The sequence below is a fragment of the Engystomops pustulosus genome, chromosome 11 (assembly GCF_040894005.1).
Source record: "Engystomops pustulosus chromosome 11, aEngPut4.maternal, whole genome shotgun sequence".
In the NCBI taxonomy this organism is placed as follows: Eukaryota; Metazoa; Chordata; class Amphibia; order Anura; family Leptodactylidae; genus Engystomops; species Engystomops pustulosus.
Window position 1 is genome coordinate 19,296,336 of NC_092421.1, and position 18,596 is coordinate 19,314,931.

The window sequence follows — 18,596 nt, forward strand, 5'->3', positions numbered from 1 at the left end:
GCAAACCATCTGGATTCGCAACTGATGTATAATTAGTACTTTGGCATATCTTACAGGTATTAGCTAATCCTCATACACAAAACCCATGATTCAGGAGACAAATGAGAGCCGAGCGATCAAGCTTTTCAATTATCCTGCACACACAACAGGAGCTTTGGTTCGAGCATTTAATAATAGATTCATTCCGAATAATTTATGCTTAATATTGACTACCAGAAGTTTTCTAATGTATAAAATGATTGTTTTGAACAATAGTAGAAAAATCCATTGAAAAATTAACGGCATGAAGTTTGAGGTTATAAAACGTTAATAGAAGTTTAATAGAGTTTCAGACAACACAGGATTATAATAAAATATTGCGATTATTAAATAATAATCTTAAAATGATTGACAATAATCTTTATTTGTATCGTCACTAGAGATGAGTGAGTATACTGCTCGTTCGAGTATTAGAGTACTCGAAACGGCTCGCTGCTCGGACGAGTATTTCGCCAGCTCGAGATCGAGCTTTAACTTAAGAAAACACAGTGAAGAACAGTGACACTGTTCTGCACTCGTGTCTTCTGATAAGTTAGCAGATGTACGGAAACATCTGCAATGTGTTCTTCACACATATTGTTCTTCACATACTATAGTGAAGAACACCGTTCTGCACGCGTATCTTCTGATAAGTTAGCAGATGTATGGAAACATCTGCAATGTGTTCTTCACTGAACGAGTGCAGAACGGTGTTCTTCACTATAGTATGTGAAGAACAATATGTGTGAAGAACACATTGCTGATGTTTAACACAGGTCATTCTCCTTTTTGAAGTTCCACGAATATTCCATTGAATAAAAAAATGAAGAAAACAGGACTGACTCGAGTCTCCCATTGACTTCAATGGGGTTCGTTATTCGATACGAGCACTCAAGCATCGGGAAAAGTTCCACTCGAGTAACGAGGACTTGATCATTGTAGTGCTCGCTCATCTCTAATCGTCACTTTTCAAGCAAAAGTAAATGCAGGATCAAATTCAGAGTAAGGCCCCCAGCACATGACTCATAACTCTTGCCGAAGCACATGCTCCTCACCCCTCCCCTCCCACACAAAATGGGAAGGAATAGGATCTATCATTTTCAACGTGGCGCTCAGCTCGGTCATGGTTCGGGGAGACACATTGGGCCACATTTATCAAGTTGTCTAAGAGTAAGAATATTCTTAGTTGCCCACTCTTAGACAGCTTGATAAATCTGCCCCATTATGCTCACCACACCGCGTGACCGCACCCTAAAGGAAGGAACTGACAACCTAAGGGTGCGTCCGCACGTTGTGTTTGTTAACACATAAAAGAAATCCAATTGGGTTTACATTAAGTAAACATCATGTTAACATAGCCTTTACAGCATGTTTACATAACCAACATGTTAACTTGTTTGTTAATGAAATATAATTTAGCCCATGACCTACCTAATAAAAGGGATCATGGGACCCAATCCCAATAGAGGGAGCACAGTGTTCGGCAATCTCCATCAGCTCCATAGAGATTAAAGGAGCAGAGCGGTCATGCGCGGCTGTCTGCTTCATTGGTCGGCAATGAAGCGGCAAGGGGTCTGCGGGGTCTCAGCACGTAGACACCCACTGATCAGCAAGTTAGCCCCTATATACAGGATAGGGCCTATGGAAACTGCAAACAACTTCCTAGCAAGAAAACCCGAGTTTCAAGGAGAAGGCAAATGACACATATGGTAAGAAATTATGGTACAACGCGATCATCCCATACAGCCCAATACTGTAAACCACCCAAATATTTAAGACCATCCAAAGGATACTGTTGCATGTCATTGCAGTAAATGCAGAGCGTACAATATCCTTGTAGCTCCAAACAAACATTCTATCCCATGGCAGAACAAAAAAAAAGAAAATGTACCGAAAGTAATCATTTACTATTCCCCCAAGACCAAGTATAAAATCCACTTCTCCCTTAAACACACTCACATGCAAAAAATAAAAGTTGCTCTTTATTTTTTTTCTTTGTAGGCAAGAATAGATTTCCATGTTCATGCCAAGATGTGGCTGCCACCAAATGCATTTCTAATTTGAAAACACTCATTTTATTTTTTCTTATTTATTTGAAGTGCCAGAAACCTGTTTGTAGTTAGAAAAACGAAAAAGTGCAAATGTGAATATATATGCAGACTCATACCTAAATGATAGATAATGCTGAACCTTTTTAATTTAGGGAAAGGGGTAATCCTTAGGGGTGATCCCTCTTTATAATTGGATTGGATGTATTATGGGCTAAATGTATACATTTATTGCAAATGTTTTCCATTGTGCAGAGCAATCATTTAAAGAAACCCCTAAGTGTGTACCCGTCATGTCTTAGCTCTAAGAAACAATTATTTATGCAGATTTGTGATAAAACTGACCATAAATCAGTTAAATTGTGTTAATGGGATTGCCAGAAATAATAAAACAAAAATGTGTATAGGGGGAAAGGGGGGGGGGGGTGTAAAAAAAAACAATAAATCTATTATCCTCACCTTTCTCTGTGGTACCATTCACACGTTGGGTCGACCTCACTGCATGACCACAGCTGAGGGTCTGCTACAACCTACAACTACTGCTGTAGCAGCCATCGTCGATAGCTGCTGAATAATATAATAATAATTCTTTATTTATATAGCGCACACAGATTACGCAGCGCTGCACAAAGCATGACAAATCGGTCCCTGTCCAATGGGGCTCACAGTCTAAACAACCTAACAATATGTTTTTGGAGTGTGGGAGGAAACCGGAGGACCCAGAGGAAACCCACGCAAACACGGAGAGAACATACAAACTCTTTGCAGATGTTGACCTGGGTGGGATTCGAACCCAGGACTCCAGTGCTGCAAGGCAGAAGTGCTACTCACTCAGCCACAGTGCTTCCCCATAATACAAACAGACCAGTATTGATGAGCAATGCTGCGGGGGGAGGGGGAAATGGAGGCACAGAGAAGTGAATATAAGAGGTTTATTGTAATTGCCACCCATCCAGCCATTTATAACTTTTTATTCTCCAGAAAATGCCCTTAGAATGGGGTTTTCCCACGAAGACAAGTTTCTTAAAATGTACTCAGGATACTCACTGATCTCATCATCTCTCATCTGTGATTTGTCTCATCTCTATGCGTCAGATGCTAGTCAAATGTTCAGAAGGTGAATTAAAGTGTATATAAACCTATACCCTGATAATCTAAGCACATTGTCTGTACACAAAACTAGATGGATCATAATGTGTCTGCTTTGAGAGTCCCCACCCACACCCTGGAATTTTACACTGACCAATACCGAGTTAAAGAAGCTAAAACAGCGATAAAAATTGAGTGAAATTGTAACGTAAGGGGCAGTGGAGTAACTAGGAATGAGGGGGCCCCATAACAAACATTTGGCTGCCCCCCCCCCTTCTCCTGGGCTGCACCAAAGCATTTTAATAGTGAAGGCTTCCCTTCACTAATAAAATGACCAGCAGCGGCCTCACTTCACTAGTAACATGTCACAGCAGCGGCCTCCCTTTACACATAAAATGTCCCAGCAGCAGCCTCCCTTCACAAATAATAAACTTATATACTCACCCTGTGGTGTAGCAAGAGAGATCGGATCTTCCCTATGTCTTCACTGTCTCTTTTCTCCAAAATTGCAGCTCGGCTTCTCCAGGCTTCACCGCACCTCTGGTCACGTGACTGACATAACCCGATGTCACAGGTCAGTCACGTGATCAGTGGCACGTGGTGAAGACCGGAGGAGCTGTGCGTGCAGGCAGATCGAGCAGTGGGCGGAACACCGTAGATCAAAAACAGAGGATGCCGGAACAGAGGGAGGGCGGGGAACAGAGGGAGGGCGGGGAATGATTTGAACTGAGCGTGGCCCCTGTTGTACGAAATAGCAGGGTCCAGGAGTGTGCCAGTCATTAGACAGAGTAAAATTAGGCAGACATTATGATTGTGCCCTGTGCTGTGGGCCCCTGAAGCTCACGGGTTCTGTAGCAGCCATTACAGCTGCAGTTACGCCTCTGGAATGGGGTTAAAAATTATCTTTATTTTGTAAACATCACTAGGGAATTGAAATAGTGAATTTTCTTTCATGGGCAAACCCCCTTTAATGATAGAATTTGAAAAAGTTTTTTTTTTAAAATGCCCATATTACTGCAAAAAAAACTAATAAAATAAATCAACTTCATAGTCATACAAATGCACCAAAAGTCAATGCATGCCAGAGACAAGTCACACTGGGAGTTTGAAAGTTGAGCACCACCAATTTTAAAGATGAAACAAATAAAGAAGAGTTTTTAAAGAAATCGGTAAGTGTCAACTTTCTTTCTCTATAATAGTGATGACTAACTACAGTATATCTATTACAAAACAAAAAAAAAATAAATAAAACAACAGTTTCCTTATGAAAGGGATACTATAGTCCCCTACCCTATAAGGCGCACAACAAATCCTTTGAATTTCTCAGAAATCAAAGGTGCACCTTATAGTGCAGTGCGCCTTATATATAAACGGACTTACAGACAACAGCTGCCTTGAACTGTGCACAGGTCACCTGCTGGTCATTCATCCTTATAATCCGGTGCGCCTTATATATGAACCTAGATGTTTTAGCAGGCATTTATTGATGGTGCGCCTTATACTCCGGTGCGCCTTATAGCCCGAAAAATACCATCCACAAAAAAAGTCAAGACAGAATAAGGTCTCTCTCGACTTTATAAAACAAGTCTGTAAGAGATAAAGTCATCTTTTGAACGTCTTCAGTTCATCTGAGTAAATCCATAAGATATCATAAGGCGTCAAGACACATGGTGGAGTAAAAAAATCTTTAAATAACTAGTATGACCATCCACTGATGTACCGTATTTTTCGGACTATAAGGTGCACAAAAAATCCTTTGATTTTCTCAGAAATCAAAGGTGCGCCGTATAGTCCAGTGCGCCTTATATGAACCGTACTTACAGACAACAGCTGCCTTGCACTGTGCACAGGTCTGCCACCTGCTGGTCATTCATCCTTATAATCAGGTGCGCCTTATATGTGAACCTAGACATTTTAGCAGGCATTTATTGATGGTGCGCCTTATACTCCGATGCGCCTTATAGTCCGAAAAATACTGTATCTTTTATCTGCCTTATATTCTGTCTACTACACTATAGAAACTGCTCACGGACCACTCTTTACTAGTGTTATATCTTTTTTCAAATTACGATGGGGTAATTGACTATGAGCTGTGAAGCATTAAGCAGCAAGTCATTAGGCATATATTTTAGAACACGAAAGAAACAAATACATAAATATTAAGAGACATGCATCTGCTATTTTAGATGTAAAATATATGAAGGCACAGCCAGCAGTGTTCCCTAATTGGGGATTATTAATTCAATATTTTTTTATAAATTTGCATAGGATTCCCAGGAAAAGGTTTCACAAAATGAAAATATAAATCACTTAGTTATAACAGATGGATTTCGTCTCTCCTAAGGGAATTGAATAAAGCATATTAAATATTTTCCTTCGGGTTCCCTTGCATCAAGCACAATTTCCCACATAAGTTTGTCCACCAAGAAGCAATTTAGAAGAAGTTTTATTGACTTTGATCCCATGCTGGAAGCAGCTGATCTGCCTTTGATGTTTCTGAGACATTTGCTTTAGCAGCAAATATGGCCAAACAAAGAATTGTTTCTTCACACCCATAAAGATCATTCTACGCGACCTGAAAAGCTAAATATGTAGGTCAAACGCTAAGCTCACGGTCTACTATAAGCAATTCTGGATTCCACTCATATAAAACTATGCAACAATATACACGTTTAATATCTTAGATTGATCATGATATCCTGCACCGAAATTTTCACAAAAGACGCCGCCTCCCCAGTGACATGGAATACTTGTGTGTATGGATCACCATGAATAAGACCAGATGGGTCGAAACGCGTCGGTCATGTTATGCTTTGAGTATTTCCTGTATACTTTTATGTGTACGGAACAAAAGGAAGTCTTCATTATTATTACTACTTTCGCCTGATGAGTCATGCTGGGACCGGAGGTCCTACACAGATTGCGACGTCTGGGTGTAGGACCATGGTCCTGTGTGGTGTTAAAGGTGAATAGATTGCAACGATTCAAGTGAGTTTAATCTTGTGTTTGCAGTGTTTATAGATGTCTTAGAATGGGGTCCCTGTTTAGACCGCTTCTATCTATTATCTTATTGGTTACAGATTTCAGCTCGTTGGGGCTTATTTACGAAGGTCCAGCGGCCGCATTTCCGTCCGGTTTTTCGACATTTTAGGGGATCACGCAACCGCGCTGGCTTTCACACAACACAAATCGGGGGCGGGCCGATGGAGTCGGACAACGCACAGGATTTAAAAAATCAATTTGTGTTGCATCCAATGCACTTACATACACTGGGAGGAAGAAGGTAAACTCCAGTGGACCTGAGCGGGGAAGCGACACATGCAGGAAATCGGGTGCACGATCTTCATGAATCGCGGCAGATGGGCATTCCGGTGGTAAGTAAATGTGCCCCATTGAGTCTGACTGTTGAGAATTGGCTGACTGGTGGATGACCCCCAATTCCTCCACAGCTGAAATCAATGCATAGAATGGATCGAGAAGAACAGTTCTGTTACCATAGTACTTGCTCTGTTAATGCCACTCAGATCATGTGTAGAGCAGTTCCCACAGTGTTCATTATATGTGTATAGCTGAGCTGTGTAAGTAAATGTATGGATGAAGCAGAGCTGTGTAAGTAAATGTATGGATGAAGCAGAGCTGTGTGTGTAACCATATGGATGAAGCAGAGCTGTGTGTGTAAATGTATGGATGAAGCAGAGCTGGGTGTGTGTAACCATATGGATGAAGCAGAGCTGGGTGTGTGTAACCATATGGATGAAGCAGAGCTGGGTGTGTGTAACCATATGGATGAAGCAGAGCTGGGTGTGTGTAACCATATGGATAAAGCAGAGCAGGGTGTGTGTAACCATATGGATGAAGCAGAGCTGGGTGTGTGTAACCATATGGATGAAGCAGAGCTGGGTGTGTGTAACCATATGGATGAAGCAGAGCTGGGTGTGTGTAACCATATGGATGAAGCAGAGCTGGGTGTGTGTAACCATATGGATGAAGCAGAGCTGGGTGTGTGTAACCATATGGATGAAGCAGAGCTGGGTGTGTGTAACCATATGGATGAAGCAGAGCTGGGTGTGTGTAACCATATGGATGAAGCAGAGCTGGGTGTGTGTAACCATATGGATGAAGCAGAGCTGGGTGTGTGTAACCATATGGATGAAGCAGAGCTGGGTGTGTGTAACCATATGGATGAAGCAGAGCTGGGTGTGTGTAACCATATGGATGAAGCAGAGCTGGGTGTGTGTAACCATATGGATGAAGCAGAGCTAAGTGTGTGTAACCATATGGATGAAGCAGAGCTGGGTATGTAAATGTATGGGTGATGCAGAACTGGGTATGTAAATGTATGGATGATGCAGTGCTGTGTGTGTAAATGTATGGATGATGAAGAGCTGTGTGTATAACTGTATGGATGAAGCAGATCTGTGTGTGCTGTGCTTTAGCGTGACCAACAGGGATATTTTAATTGGTGTAAAGATATTTTTCCTTTTTTGGAAGCCCAAATCTAGGGTGCCTCCTATAGTAAGAAGTGTCTTATAGTCCAAAAAAAAACAGTTCATTCGTGTGTATGCAGGTTTAGTGTGTAAGACTATGCATGAAAACTGTGTGTAAAGGCTTTTACACATCGTAGTTTCGCACCTTGCTGCCCTATATCATAGAGGTTGAGAAAATACAATCATAAAAATTTTTATTTAATGGAACATTATAATTTGGCATGTCATTATGAATGGTGATTTTTGTTTCCTCTCAATTATATGACTTTGCCATTCACACGTCACTTTCATTCATTTTCCAATACTGTATATGAGCATAGTCTCCGTCAATAAACATAGTGAAAAAAAAAAAGCAAAGAAAAAAGAAGCAATAGTGGAAAGGAACTGCGTGTCTAGGGCATGTCATAGGTTTTCCTTTGCTTTCTGTTGTCTTTGGCGGTTTCTGGACATTTTCAACGAAAACAGACACTTGGCTCTGTGTGGTGCATTAAAAATATGAGCGTGATGGAAAACATCCTGACACATTGGTGAACAGCTTTCTTTTAATCAGGGATCATGCAAATGGACGATTGAAAAAAAAAAAAAAAAAAAAATTAAAAAAAAATATTACACATGCTCTGGGCTCACCGAGCTGTGTGTGCCAGCACATGTGTAAATTATTTTAGGATTATTTAATGCCAAGGTAAATTTTCCTTTCACCAACATAAATCCGGGGTTACATCATTTACTGATAACAATGAAACTGTGGTGCAATCCTATGACATTTTATAGAACACAAGTAAAGCCGGGACTTTAACCCTTTAATAACATCAGATTTGATTGTCCACACATGCTAGTTAACTTCTTTTTTTTTTTTCTCTGCACAGCGTACAGAGCACAGCAGTGTGAGGACACGCCCTATTGCACTTGGCTGCATTCCTGAAGTATAGCTAAACTTTTTCAAAGTCATGCTGCTTAGTCGTGTGCAGCTCTATATAATCAAAAAGACTCCTTTTAAAAATAATTTGTTTTTTTTAAGGGTTGGTCAGCCATGTAAATTTATTTTTATTTTAAATTAAAATGTTATAAAATAATTAAGGGCTACTTAAAGGGATTGGAGTGGTCATTTGTCTGTTTTGGGATGCTGGAGAGCAGGATACATAGGATAGCAACGGTTATGGGTCACGGGTGCTCCCACGATCCATGACACGGATCACATGCACACCCGTGCCCCTCTCCGTTCCGCAGTTCCCCACGGCCCGAACTAACTTTTCCACGCTCCTGCTCCCATCTGGCCTAGCCCGCGCTTCCCCCCTCCCTAGTGCGCATGCACGCCGGCACTCGAAGATTTAAAGGGCCAGCGCACTGCTAATTGGCACTGGAACTTCCGAGTTTCCTTAAAGGCCGGCTGTTCCCATGATTCCCTGCAGGATCTTTGAGCTTCATGCCATATAGAAAGCTTTCTGTGTTCCTGCATATCTCTTGTTTCAGTTCCAGTTCTACTGAATTCCTGTTGCTGACCCCGCATCTGACCTCTAACTCTGCATCTCAGCCACCTGCCTTGACCTAGTGCCTGTCCCTGACGTTGAGCCTGGATTACGATTCTGTACTGCAACCTCGGCTGCCACCGCAGGCTGGTTGCACTTGTGGAACAACCTGGTGGCACCCTGCCGTAGGAAGTCCATCCTGCTTTACGACGGGCTCTGGTGAAGAACAGGTGCCACTTGGATTCCAGTCCCAGGTGTCAGCTGGTACCATCTCCCCCGGTGGTCCAGTGGGTTCACTGACCCCGAACCTTCACAGTATGGATAGTGTCACATAACGATAATTAAGTTGTTCTAAAATAAAGAAAACAGTTCATGCTCATTCTTTGTTTTCTCTATTTTTTACTTCTTAAGAGATGGTCTAGCCTTGTAATTAAGTCAAATGCAATATTTAACAAGATAACAAGACAATTGCTTCTACTCTGACCTGAAAACCAAGTTCCCACACGATCGATATTGTATTGTGGTTTGTAGTATTTAGGGGTATCAATCCTTCAATCTCTGCAACCCACCCGTTACCACATGTCCCTCCCACTTAATAGCTTCTTTACACTCACTGATGAGAAAGTTTCCTCCATGCTGTCAAGCGTACACCTCACATCCTGCGCACTTGAACCCCAATTCCATCACATATTATCTAAAAATCTCATCATTGTGCTCATCATAGCTGTAAGGCTCCTCTTTAACTTTTTGCTATCCTAGTTAAAGACGAACCCCTCTGCCCCCTGTGACCTCTGGTGAAGCTCTCTGGATGTTACTATAGTCCCAGGCTGCAATGATCAGCTGTAAGGTGTCTGTAATGAAGCTTTATTGATAATCCTTGGTCTCATTACACCTAAAAAGTTTGAAACTCCAATTGTCACAGGGGCAGAATTTTTTTTTAGTCTGGATCTACAATTATAAAATGTACAGTTTCGACTTACATACAAATTCAACTTAAGAACAAACCTTTGGAACCTATCCTATATGTAACCCGGGGACTGCCTGTACTTATAATATCCTATAAAAGTCTATCTAAATTGTCAGAGCACCGTAATCATGCGGTATATTTGGCGACCTGTACACATTGCAGGCTACAATATACGCAAGCTCGGAAAATAGGGCAAAACAGTACAGTGCAGGTAAACATGTCAGGGTTGTCACAACATTTCCATGAAATCCATAACGATGGTCATATATATTGAGAGAGTCCCCCGTCCAGCGAGGGGCGGTGACTGGATGGGAGCATTGAGCTCGCGTGAAGCATTTAGGATCTTAATGCTACAAACACGTTCCCCTCTTGGACTGAATTACAAAAATGATCTGATGTATTTATATCAATGTACAATTTTTAAGTATTCCACATATATATCCCCATTGGTTCCATTGGTTATACTAATCATGTGCTATAATCCAATCGTGTTTCCGGTCAGGTTGCCAAATGCTCTATGCTATACTCTGTGCTATAACACGGTGTCAGGCTACGGCTAAGGACCTTTGTGGTCTGAAACGCAAATCATGTTATAGGACGTCTCTAAAGTTTTTCTAATAAAGTGGATTTTACTTTGCTACATTTTGCTTGGATGCCGGATTCCTCCTCCACTATAAAGTATCTCTTGGCTTCTGTATTAAATTGAGTCTTTCACATTGTACATACAATGTCCATAGGTATCTTATGCAGGAGGAGCAGAGCAGACTGTGCATAGTGTCCTGACTGCAGGTAGCATGTTATAGAGCAGGAGGGACAGAGCAGTTCGTACATAGTGTCCTATCTGCAGGCAGTATGTTATAGAGCAGGAGAAGCTGAGCAGTTTGTGCATAGTGTCATATCTGCATGCAGAATGTTATAGAGCAGGAGGTGCAGAGATTTTTACAATATTCTTAGACAAGATTCAGTAGAACCTTTAATCAAAACAAGTACTAAATATAGACAGACCTCTATAAACTAAGTTTATCGACAGCCGCTTTTTAACGGTTTCCTGAAACTAATAAAATATTATAGATACTGGAGTAAAATAGAAAACAAGTACCGTATTTTTTGGATTATAAGGCGCACAAAAAATCCTTAGATTTTCTCAGAAATAAAAGGTGCGCCTTATAGTCCAGTGCACCTTATATATGAACCTAGACGTTTTAGCAGGCATTTATTGATGAAGCACCTTATAATCCGGTGCGCCTTATAGTCCAAAAAAATACTGCGTTTTACCCTTTATACAAACAGTGGTGCCACAACTTTAAAAGTGACAAAAGTTACAAACCACAGTCTATCGCCCTCCATTACTTTCGGATACAATTTATTACACCATCTAAACCATCTTGCGCAGTGCAGATTTTGTATTTTAGCAGATTTGTTCCTAAAGTCAAACTTTTGTCTTAGGGGCTGAAGGAAGTTATTAGGGCCTTATGGATTACGTGCAAGTCACAGGCTAATATCCTAGCAGGAAATGGAGAATTACACATTTATGGGCAGGATTTCACTAGGATGCTGGGCTTTCTTGGCAGGCTGCAGCATGGGAAATGTCATGAATCAAGCCAAGGTCTCTTCTCAAATCTGCATTAATAATATGAAGAGATTTCATGCAACTGTTATGGGTTTAAAAGAGAACATTATGGGTTTGATAATCTGTTAAAAATGTTCAGATTCTGCAGATAACATTTAGGAGCACAGATGTGTGCTCCTAAATCTCAGGACTCAGTACCAGACTTAACATAAGAAAATATTTAAAGCATCAAAAAGGTTGAAAGCGAGATGGATCTACAGGACTTAAAGAGAACCTGTCATCACATTTTCACATATACAGCTAGTGATTGACTCTAATAGGACTCTATAGGAACCTTTCTCATTCACCCACCCAAAATAAAGACTTCATTCAAAACTATGTGTAAAAAGCATAGCCCTTATCCCTAAACAGTTCTTTTTCATGGCTGCAACGTTGCGACTAATCCTGCATCGTAAATTTTTTTTGCACTGCCCTGCTTCCTTGCTCATGATTGACAGACTATGTTATTCTGCTGTATGAAGAGCTCTTTTACATCATTGGGCACTGAAAATCACGTGACCAGGATGTCATAATCTAAGGTCCTTTTACATCTGCAACATCTACCTCATGTATGTATCTGATCACATGAAATCACAGCATGCCTCCATGAAGAACTGGAAGAAGTCCAAGGAGGCTGCTGTGATTTCATGCGATCAGATACATACATGGGGCACAGATCAGCAAGGCAGCGGTCTCCAGATCAGTTGTGCTCGGTAGTGAATGGAACAAGATCCAGATAGCTGCATTCTATGCGTAGTGGCTAAACCAAGTCACTAAAGGTCTAAAGGTCAGCCACTGACCTTCAATAACCTGGTCTGACCATTAAACAGAGAATGGAGCTGTCCATTTCTTGCTTCATTCAGTCTGTGTTTTAGCTCATGAAAACAGTTGACCTATGTATCCCCACCAACGGATACAAAAAAAAAAATTTAAAAAATGTAAAAAATAAAAATCAGCAGCCACTTCCGCTCCTCAGAATCCATACAGAATCGGAACAGAGAACAGATGCAAGTTTGTTTCTGTATGTGGAATCTTCTCAAGATTGGACACTTTTCAGGGTGCTATGGGACTTTTTTTTAAAATCAGTTTAAGCGCTCCCATTATGTTGTATTAAAAGGAAGAAGAAAAAAAAAAGACTTTAGATAAAAAGCATATAAAAAACACATATGAGAACTACGCGTTTTGCTTTCTTTTGTTGAAGGTTGAATGCGAAATGTGTCCATTTTTTTTAGTAGAATCCACAAACATTGGACCAATCGGATACTGAGGACATATTCCACATATAAATTATCAATATTTGTAGCTCTAAAATGCCCTTTAAAAGGGATAACCACCATGACAACCACAGTTCTTTAAGTTTGAGTAATCCATGACATTTAAAAGATGCTTAATATTCCTATTGCATTCATTTTTTGACACGCCTCAAACTTAAAGGGATTTCTTAATTGTTCGGGCTGTTTCTGTGACTCAGTCTACTGCCTGACAAGAAGAATGGTTTACATGGAACCATAATTTTAGTGCTGTTAAGGGGAGGGCGGGGGGGAGGGTCCTAGAGATCCGACCTTCATCAGATCAATATGACAGGGACCCGATTAAAGTCCTATATTTACCCTGTTAAAGAGGCCAACCCCTTTAAGTATATATTGTACATAAGAATAACACCACAAAGAGTTGAGAACATCCACCATGACTTATTCATACAGAAAATACACGCGTATAGTAACAGAGGTGATGGGTTGTATTATCTGTCGCTTTGCGGGGTCTGCCGCATACACATTTTACTGGATGGTCATAAACATTTGCTCATTTCCATTCACATATTTATGTAAAGCCACCATTTCATCCACAGCTTTCTTCTGCTGCCCAATCTTTCCATGTAGCTGAGGTCATACCCATTATGAATTCAGTTGCCCTCCTTTACACTTTCTCAAATTCCATCATCTGCTTTGAAATGCCAAAATTACTTTTGCACTTTACAGCCCTCAACAAACTGGCATTGGATATATTTGGCAGCTACTTGTGCCCGTGTTCAACTTAAAGGGAATGTGTCGCCAATTTTCTTTTTTCCCTTCTATTTCCTGCTCTTGATTATTGGGGGCGGCCATCTTGCCTGAGTTCTATTAACAGCATTTAGTGATACACTTTACAGCAGCCTCATGGTCATAGTCAGAAAGAGTTTCAAGCCAATTCACTGGGGTCTATGGAAAGATTTATGAAGGGAGAGGAGACCTTTTCAGAGATCATTGTACAGGGAGGAGGAGGAGGAGATAAGCTGTGACATCATCTATTGTCAGTAGTGATGTAATGATGGGTCAGTGTTATCTATATAGAGGTCATTGTACAGGGAGGGGGAGGAGATATGCTGTGACATCATCTATTGTCAGTAGTGATGTAATGATGGGTCAGTGTTATCTATATAGAGGTCATTGTACAGGGAGGGGGAGGAGATAAGCTGTGACATCATCTATTGTCAGTAGTGATGTAATGATGGGTCAGTGTTATCTATATAGAGGTCATTGTACAGGGAGGGGAGGAGATAAGCTGTGACATAATCTATTGTCTGTAGTGATGTAATGGTGGGTCAGTGTTATCTATATAGAGGTCATTGTACAGGGAGGGGAGGAGATAAGCTGTGACATCATCTATTGTCAGTAGTGATGTAATGATGGGTCAGTGTTATCTATATAGAGGTCATTGTACAGGGAGGGGGAGGAGATAAGCTGTGACATCATCTATTGTCAGTAGTGATGTAATAATGGGTCAGTGTTATCTATATAGAGGTCATTGTACAGGGAGGGGGAGGAGATAAGCTGTGACATCATCTATTGTCAGTAGTAGTGGAATGATTCTAAGATGGCGTTTCCCATCTTCTATTGTAATCCCGTGTTTGATGTATCTGTTGTAAATACCCACCAAAGACAGGGGTCAGTCTATTATTAGGTTTAGAGCCTAGTGTTCAAATTGCGGGATATTGTATTGTATTTTTCAATACATATAGAGGTAGTCACGTACATTTGATTTGAAAAATGATTTAACATTTCTGAAAAATATGTGCTATATTAAAACTTGATAAAAAATGCTCATTTTCTGATTTATTCAAGAGTTGCAAAATTATTACCATTTCTATCCAGTAGGGGGGGCTGCATAAAGTGAAGCAATCTCAGCACAAAAGTCTTAAAGATGCACTAAACACTGTGCAGCATTTTATAAATTACAGCAACCCAGTCTAAAGCAAAAAATATACTTAAAATAATACCCCAATATTAAAAGTGTTGTTTTTCTAGCTCATCTCTTGCCCATGGGTAGTCTGTGATATTGAAAATAAACTTCATTCATTTCATCACAACAGAGCTGCATTACCGGTACAAACTATGGGCATGTGTGACGCCGTTTTTCATAGAGAGCTGCCATGTTTTTCAGCCTCAGGACAATCCCTTTAAGTTTGCGTCTATTGGGCCTATAGTTATAGTTTCTTACATTTATATCAGTCACAGTACAACTGTCAATAAAAGTATAAAATTGAAAATTGTATTTATTAAGAAAATTTTTTTTTTAAAAAAAAAGGCCTAGCTCTTTACTTACAAATACCATATTATTGGAAACTCAGTGCAGGGCGATGCATTGTTACTGCCACCAAGTGGAGGTTTCATGGTAACAAAACACCTTCCATGAAGGATGCAGAAATGTCACTAGTGTCAGTCAAAGTTTTTTTTTTTTTTTTTAAAGCAGCGTAACACAAAAAAATAAAACAAAACAATGGGAAACATTTACCTACAATGCTGCTGGAGTTCACTGAAAGTTCATTGTCCGACTATAATGCTGCGCGCGGTAGATCGTGCGCCTGAAATCATGAATGTGTCTGGCCCGACAGAGTACACCATCTTTTTTGTGGTGCATCTTTAAAATAGGTGGCTGAGTGGGTAGCACTTCTGCCTTGCAGCGCTGGAGTCCTGAGTTATAGTCCCACCCAGGTCAACATCTGCAAAGAGTTTGTATGTTCTTTTCATGTTTGCGTGGTTTTCCTCCGGGTGCACCGCTTTCCTCCCACACTCCAAAAACATACTGATAGGTTGATTAGATTGTGAGCCCCATTGGGACAGGGACCAATTTGTCATGCTTTGTGAAGCGCTGCGTAATCTGTGTGCGCTATATAAATAAAGAATTATTATAGGGCGTGCGACACAATTTCAAAGTTAAATACGGCGCTCGTTCCGAATCAGTCGGACTATCTGACTTCACGCCCCCTAATTTGTGTGGCATGGAAGCCAGCGCAGCTGCACCACAAAAAAGGGTCTCGTGTGCCACAATCTCAGCTCAAACACTTCTTTAATACCTGTGAAAGCCTTTTTAGCCATGAAGAATGTGCACAGTCCGACTAAAGTGCAGCGCAAAGCACTTTGGTAAATGTGCCCCATTGTGTTTTTGTAGCAGTGTTAACAAATTTTCTTTCTTTATCAATCTTGTTTATTGAAAACAGAATACAGGTAACAATTATAATACACTAATGGACAACATTCCTATTGTACTCCACAAATAACTCACAAATGTAATTATGGGAAAAATATTTCAAAGGTTGTAAAATGTAGGGTTTTTGCAGACTAAGGCTGCGTTCACACATTCAGTTTTTCAGATGCAGCTTTTGAAACCAAAAGCAAGAGTGGATCATAATGAGTGAGAATATATCATTAAGAGATGCTGAACACCTTCTTTTCTAACTCCACTCCTGGTTTGGACATTAGAAACTGCATCTGAAAACCTGAACGTGTGAACGCGCCCTATGTGTGAACGTGTGACCGCGCCCTATGGGAAAGGAAGGTTCAGTTTCACTAAAATATATATTAGCCAAAAATAAAAGAATAATATTTGCCACTTACATTGTGAAATATCACCTTGTAGCTGCAGAATTTGAGGCACTGGCATTGTGAGGACCACAATATCAAAGTTTTCAGGGGTCCCAGATTTCCTACAAACTTCCCATTTTCCCTCACGAAGGTTTATGTGTGTTACATGTCGCTCATAAAAGATGTCAGCGCCTAGAGAAGAAGATTTAAGTATTAAAACCAGAATGTAAAGCGATCTTATTTCCCCACCAATGTCCATAGGTCAAAGTGGGCAGCAAGCAGGGCTGTTTGTGGTCCTTTATGTACACACACGAGGCGTTACACATAGGCACACTGGGGTTGCTCATTTTCTGGCAGATAATTGATACCAATCGTGTGATGCAAAGTTATACACTTTTACAATATACTTTCTATATCTCTTCTTACTGTCATTCTATAGAAAGCTTCATTGTTTAATTTCTATGGATAAGATCTGGTCCATGGTCATGTGATGTCACACAGGTAAACGGTTCGTTATAGCCCTGGTCATGTGATGCGGCTCATTATATATCCCTGGTCATTTGATGCGGCTCATCATATATCCCTGGTCATGTGATGTCACACAGGTACAAGGCTCGTTATCTCATATATCTGATTACTCTCTGTGATATAACCAGCCGTGCACCTGTGTGACATCATATGACCATGGACGTGTTCCCATTCAGAGTAAGTGAACAGCGCAACTTCCCATTGAATGACAGCAAGCAGAGATCTAGAAGACCAAAAGTATATTGGGAAATACTCTAACTTTTCATTGCACAAACAAGATCAAATGATATGGAACAAACTATGTAGCTTCCTTCCTGATTTCTAAAGACTTACATATATCCGGCCTTGCATAGAAATGCGCTATAGCCTGTGCCTGAACGTGTGCATGCTATAGCTTGTGCACAGCCGACTCCACCCCCAGGCACACCCCTCCATGCCCACTTCGAGTGGAGGTGTTGGAGGAATTGCACCTATTTTAGGGCTTGTACATCAGATTTCTCTCGATCACAAAAAAGGCCAGTTACTACCGGTAAGAGTCTGATGCTCAGGAGGACCTGTCTGCTCCTGCTTTATAGCAATAACCTAGCAATTTGAAAGAGAACTGTGTAATGCTTTGTTTGCCCTGTGGGGGAGCTGCAGGAAAACTGAACACCTACTGCCAGCCTTTGAGATTATCATATTGGAACACTTCTAACAAATAGGGAATACACAGACAATGATAGTATGACATTGTAGCTTTCTAGCACTATAAGGTTATATTCACACAACCGGGGGCGTATATAAGGCAGCAAGCTTGTGGCCATACATATGTCCCCCATAGGCCGGCAATGGGTGCACGGAGCGATACAGTGCAGCACACGTACATGGGGAAAAGATAAGAAATGTCCTATCTTTCCCCATGTTCTGGTGCTGTGCGCCATGCATCGCTATGGAGAGGTTCCCACTCTTCCTTTCCATCGCGGCGATTGTATGCCCGGGCATACGTTCGTGTACATATAGTCTAACTAGAGTGTTTTATATGGAGATTATGTCTAGGATTGTAACGTGTGTATGACATATGTGTGTACAGTACCTGATTGGCTGAGGTAGTGTTTAACTATTGAAGAGACTCCCTGTGGTGTCACTAGATTGTAGGACCCTTCTTTCATCACCATTCCTTCCACTGTGGCACGCAGAGGTATACAGATGCCTTTGGCCACTAGTTCATCGTGAAACCTGAGAAAAGAAGACCATTAGAGAGTTTCTACACCATTCTATGGGCCACAAAATATAAGAGTCACGTAACGTGGTGCCTCTCGGAACGTCCTTGTGCCAGAAATGGAGCTACAGTAGATCTCAGGTGGTGAGAGTTTTCCCCCGTAAGTACCGTAAACTTGTTGGGCTGTAAATGGCTCCTCTTCACCCAAACACCTTTTTTTTTTTAACAGAAGGTGCCTTGTATGGTGTAAAAAAATGTACCCAAATCACAAAAAAAAAAGGAATATAACATAAGCAATTTAATCAAGATTATCATAATATCAATAAAGTATAATATGTATAATAA

The 18,596-nt window shown here is 40.8% G+C and overlaps 1 protein-coding gene across 2 annotated transcripts in view; it reads right to left on the minus strand.

Annotated features, from left to right (window-relative positions):
- Positions 1-18,596, minus strand: part of RNLS (renalase, FAD dependent amine oxidase) — an 87,287-nt gene that overhangs the window by 62,412 nt on the left and 6,279 nt on the right. For both annotated transcript variants that reach the window (XM_072130005.1, XM_072130004.1), the window contains exons 3-4: positions 18,126-18,268; positions 16,559-16,717 (exon numbers count right to left, since the gene is read on the minus strand). In XM_072130005.1, the coding sequence (XP_071986106.1) occupies positions 16,559-16,717; positions 18,126-18,268 (302 nt within the window). The remainder of the gene's footprint in view (positions 1-16,558; positions 16,718-18,125; positions 18,269-18,596) is intronic.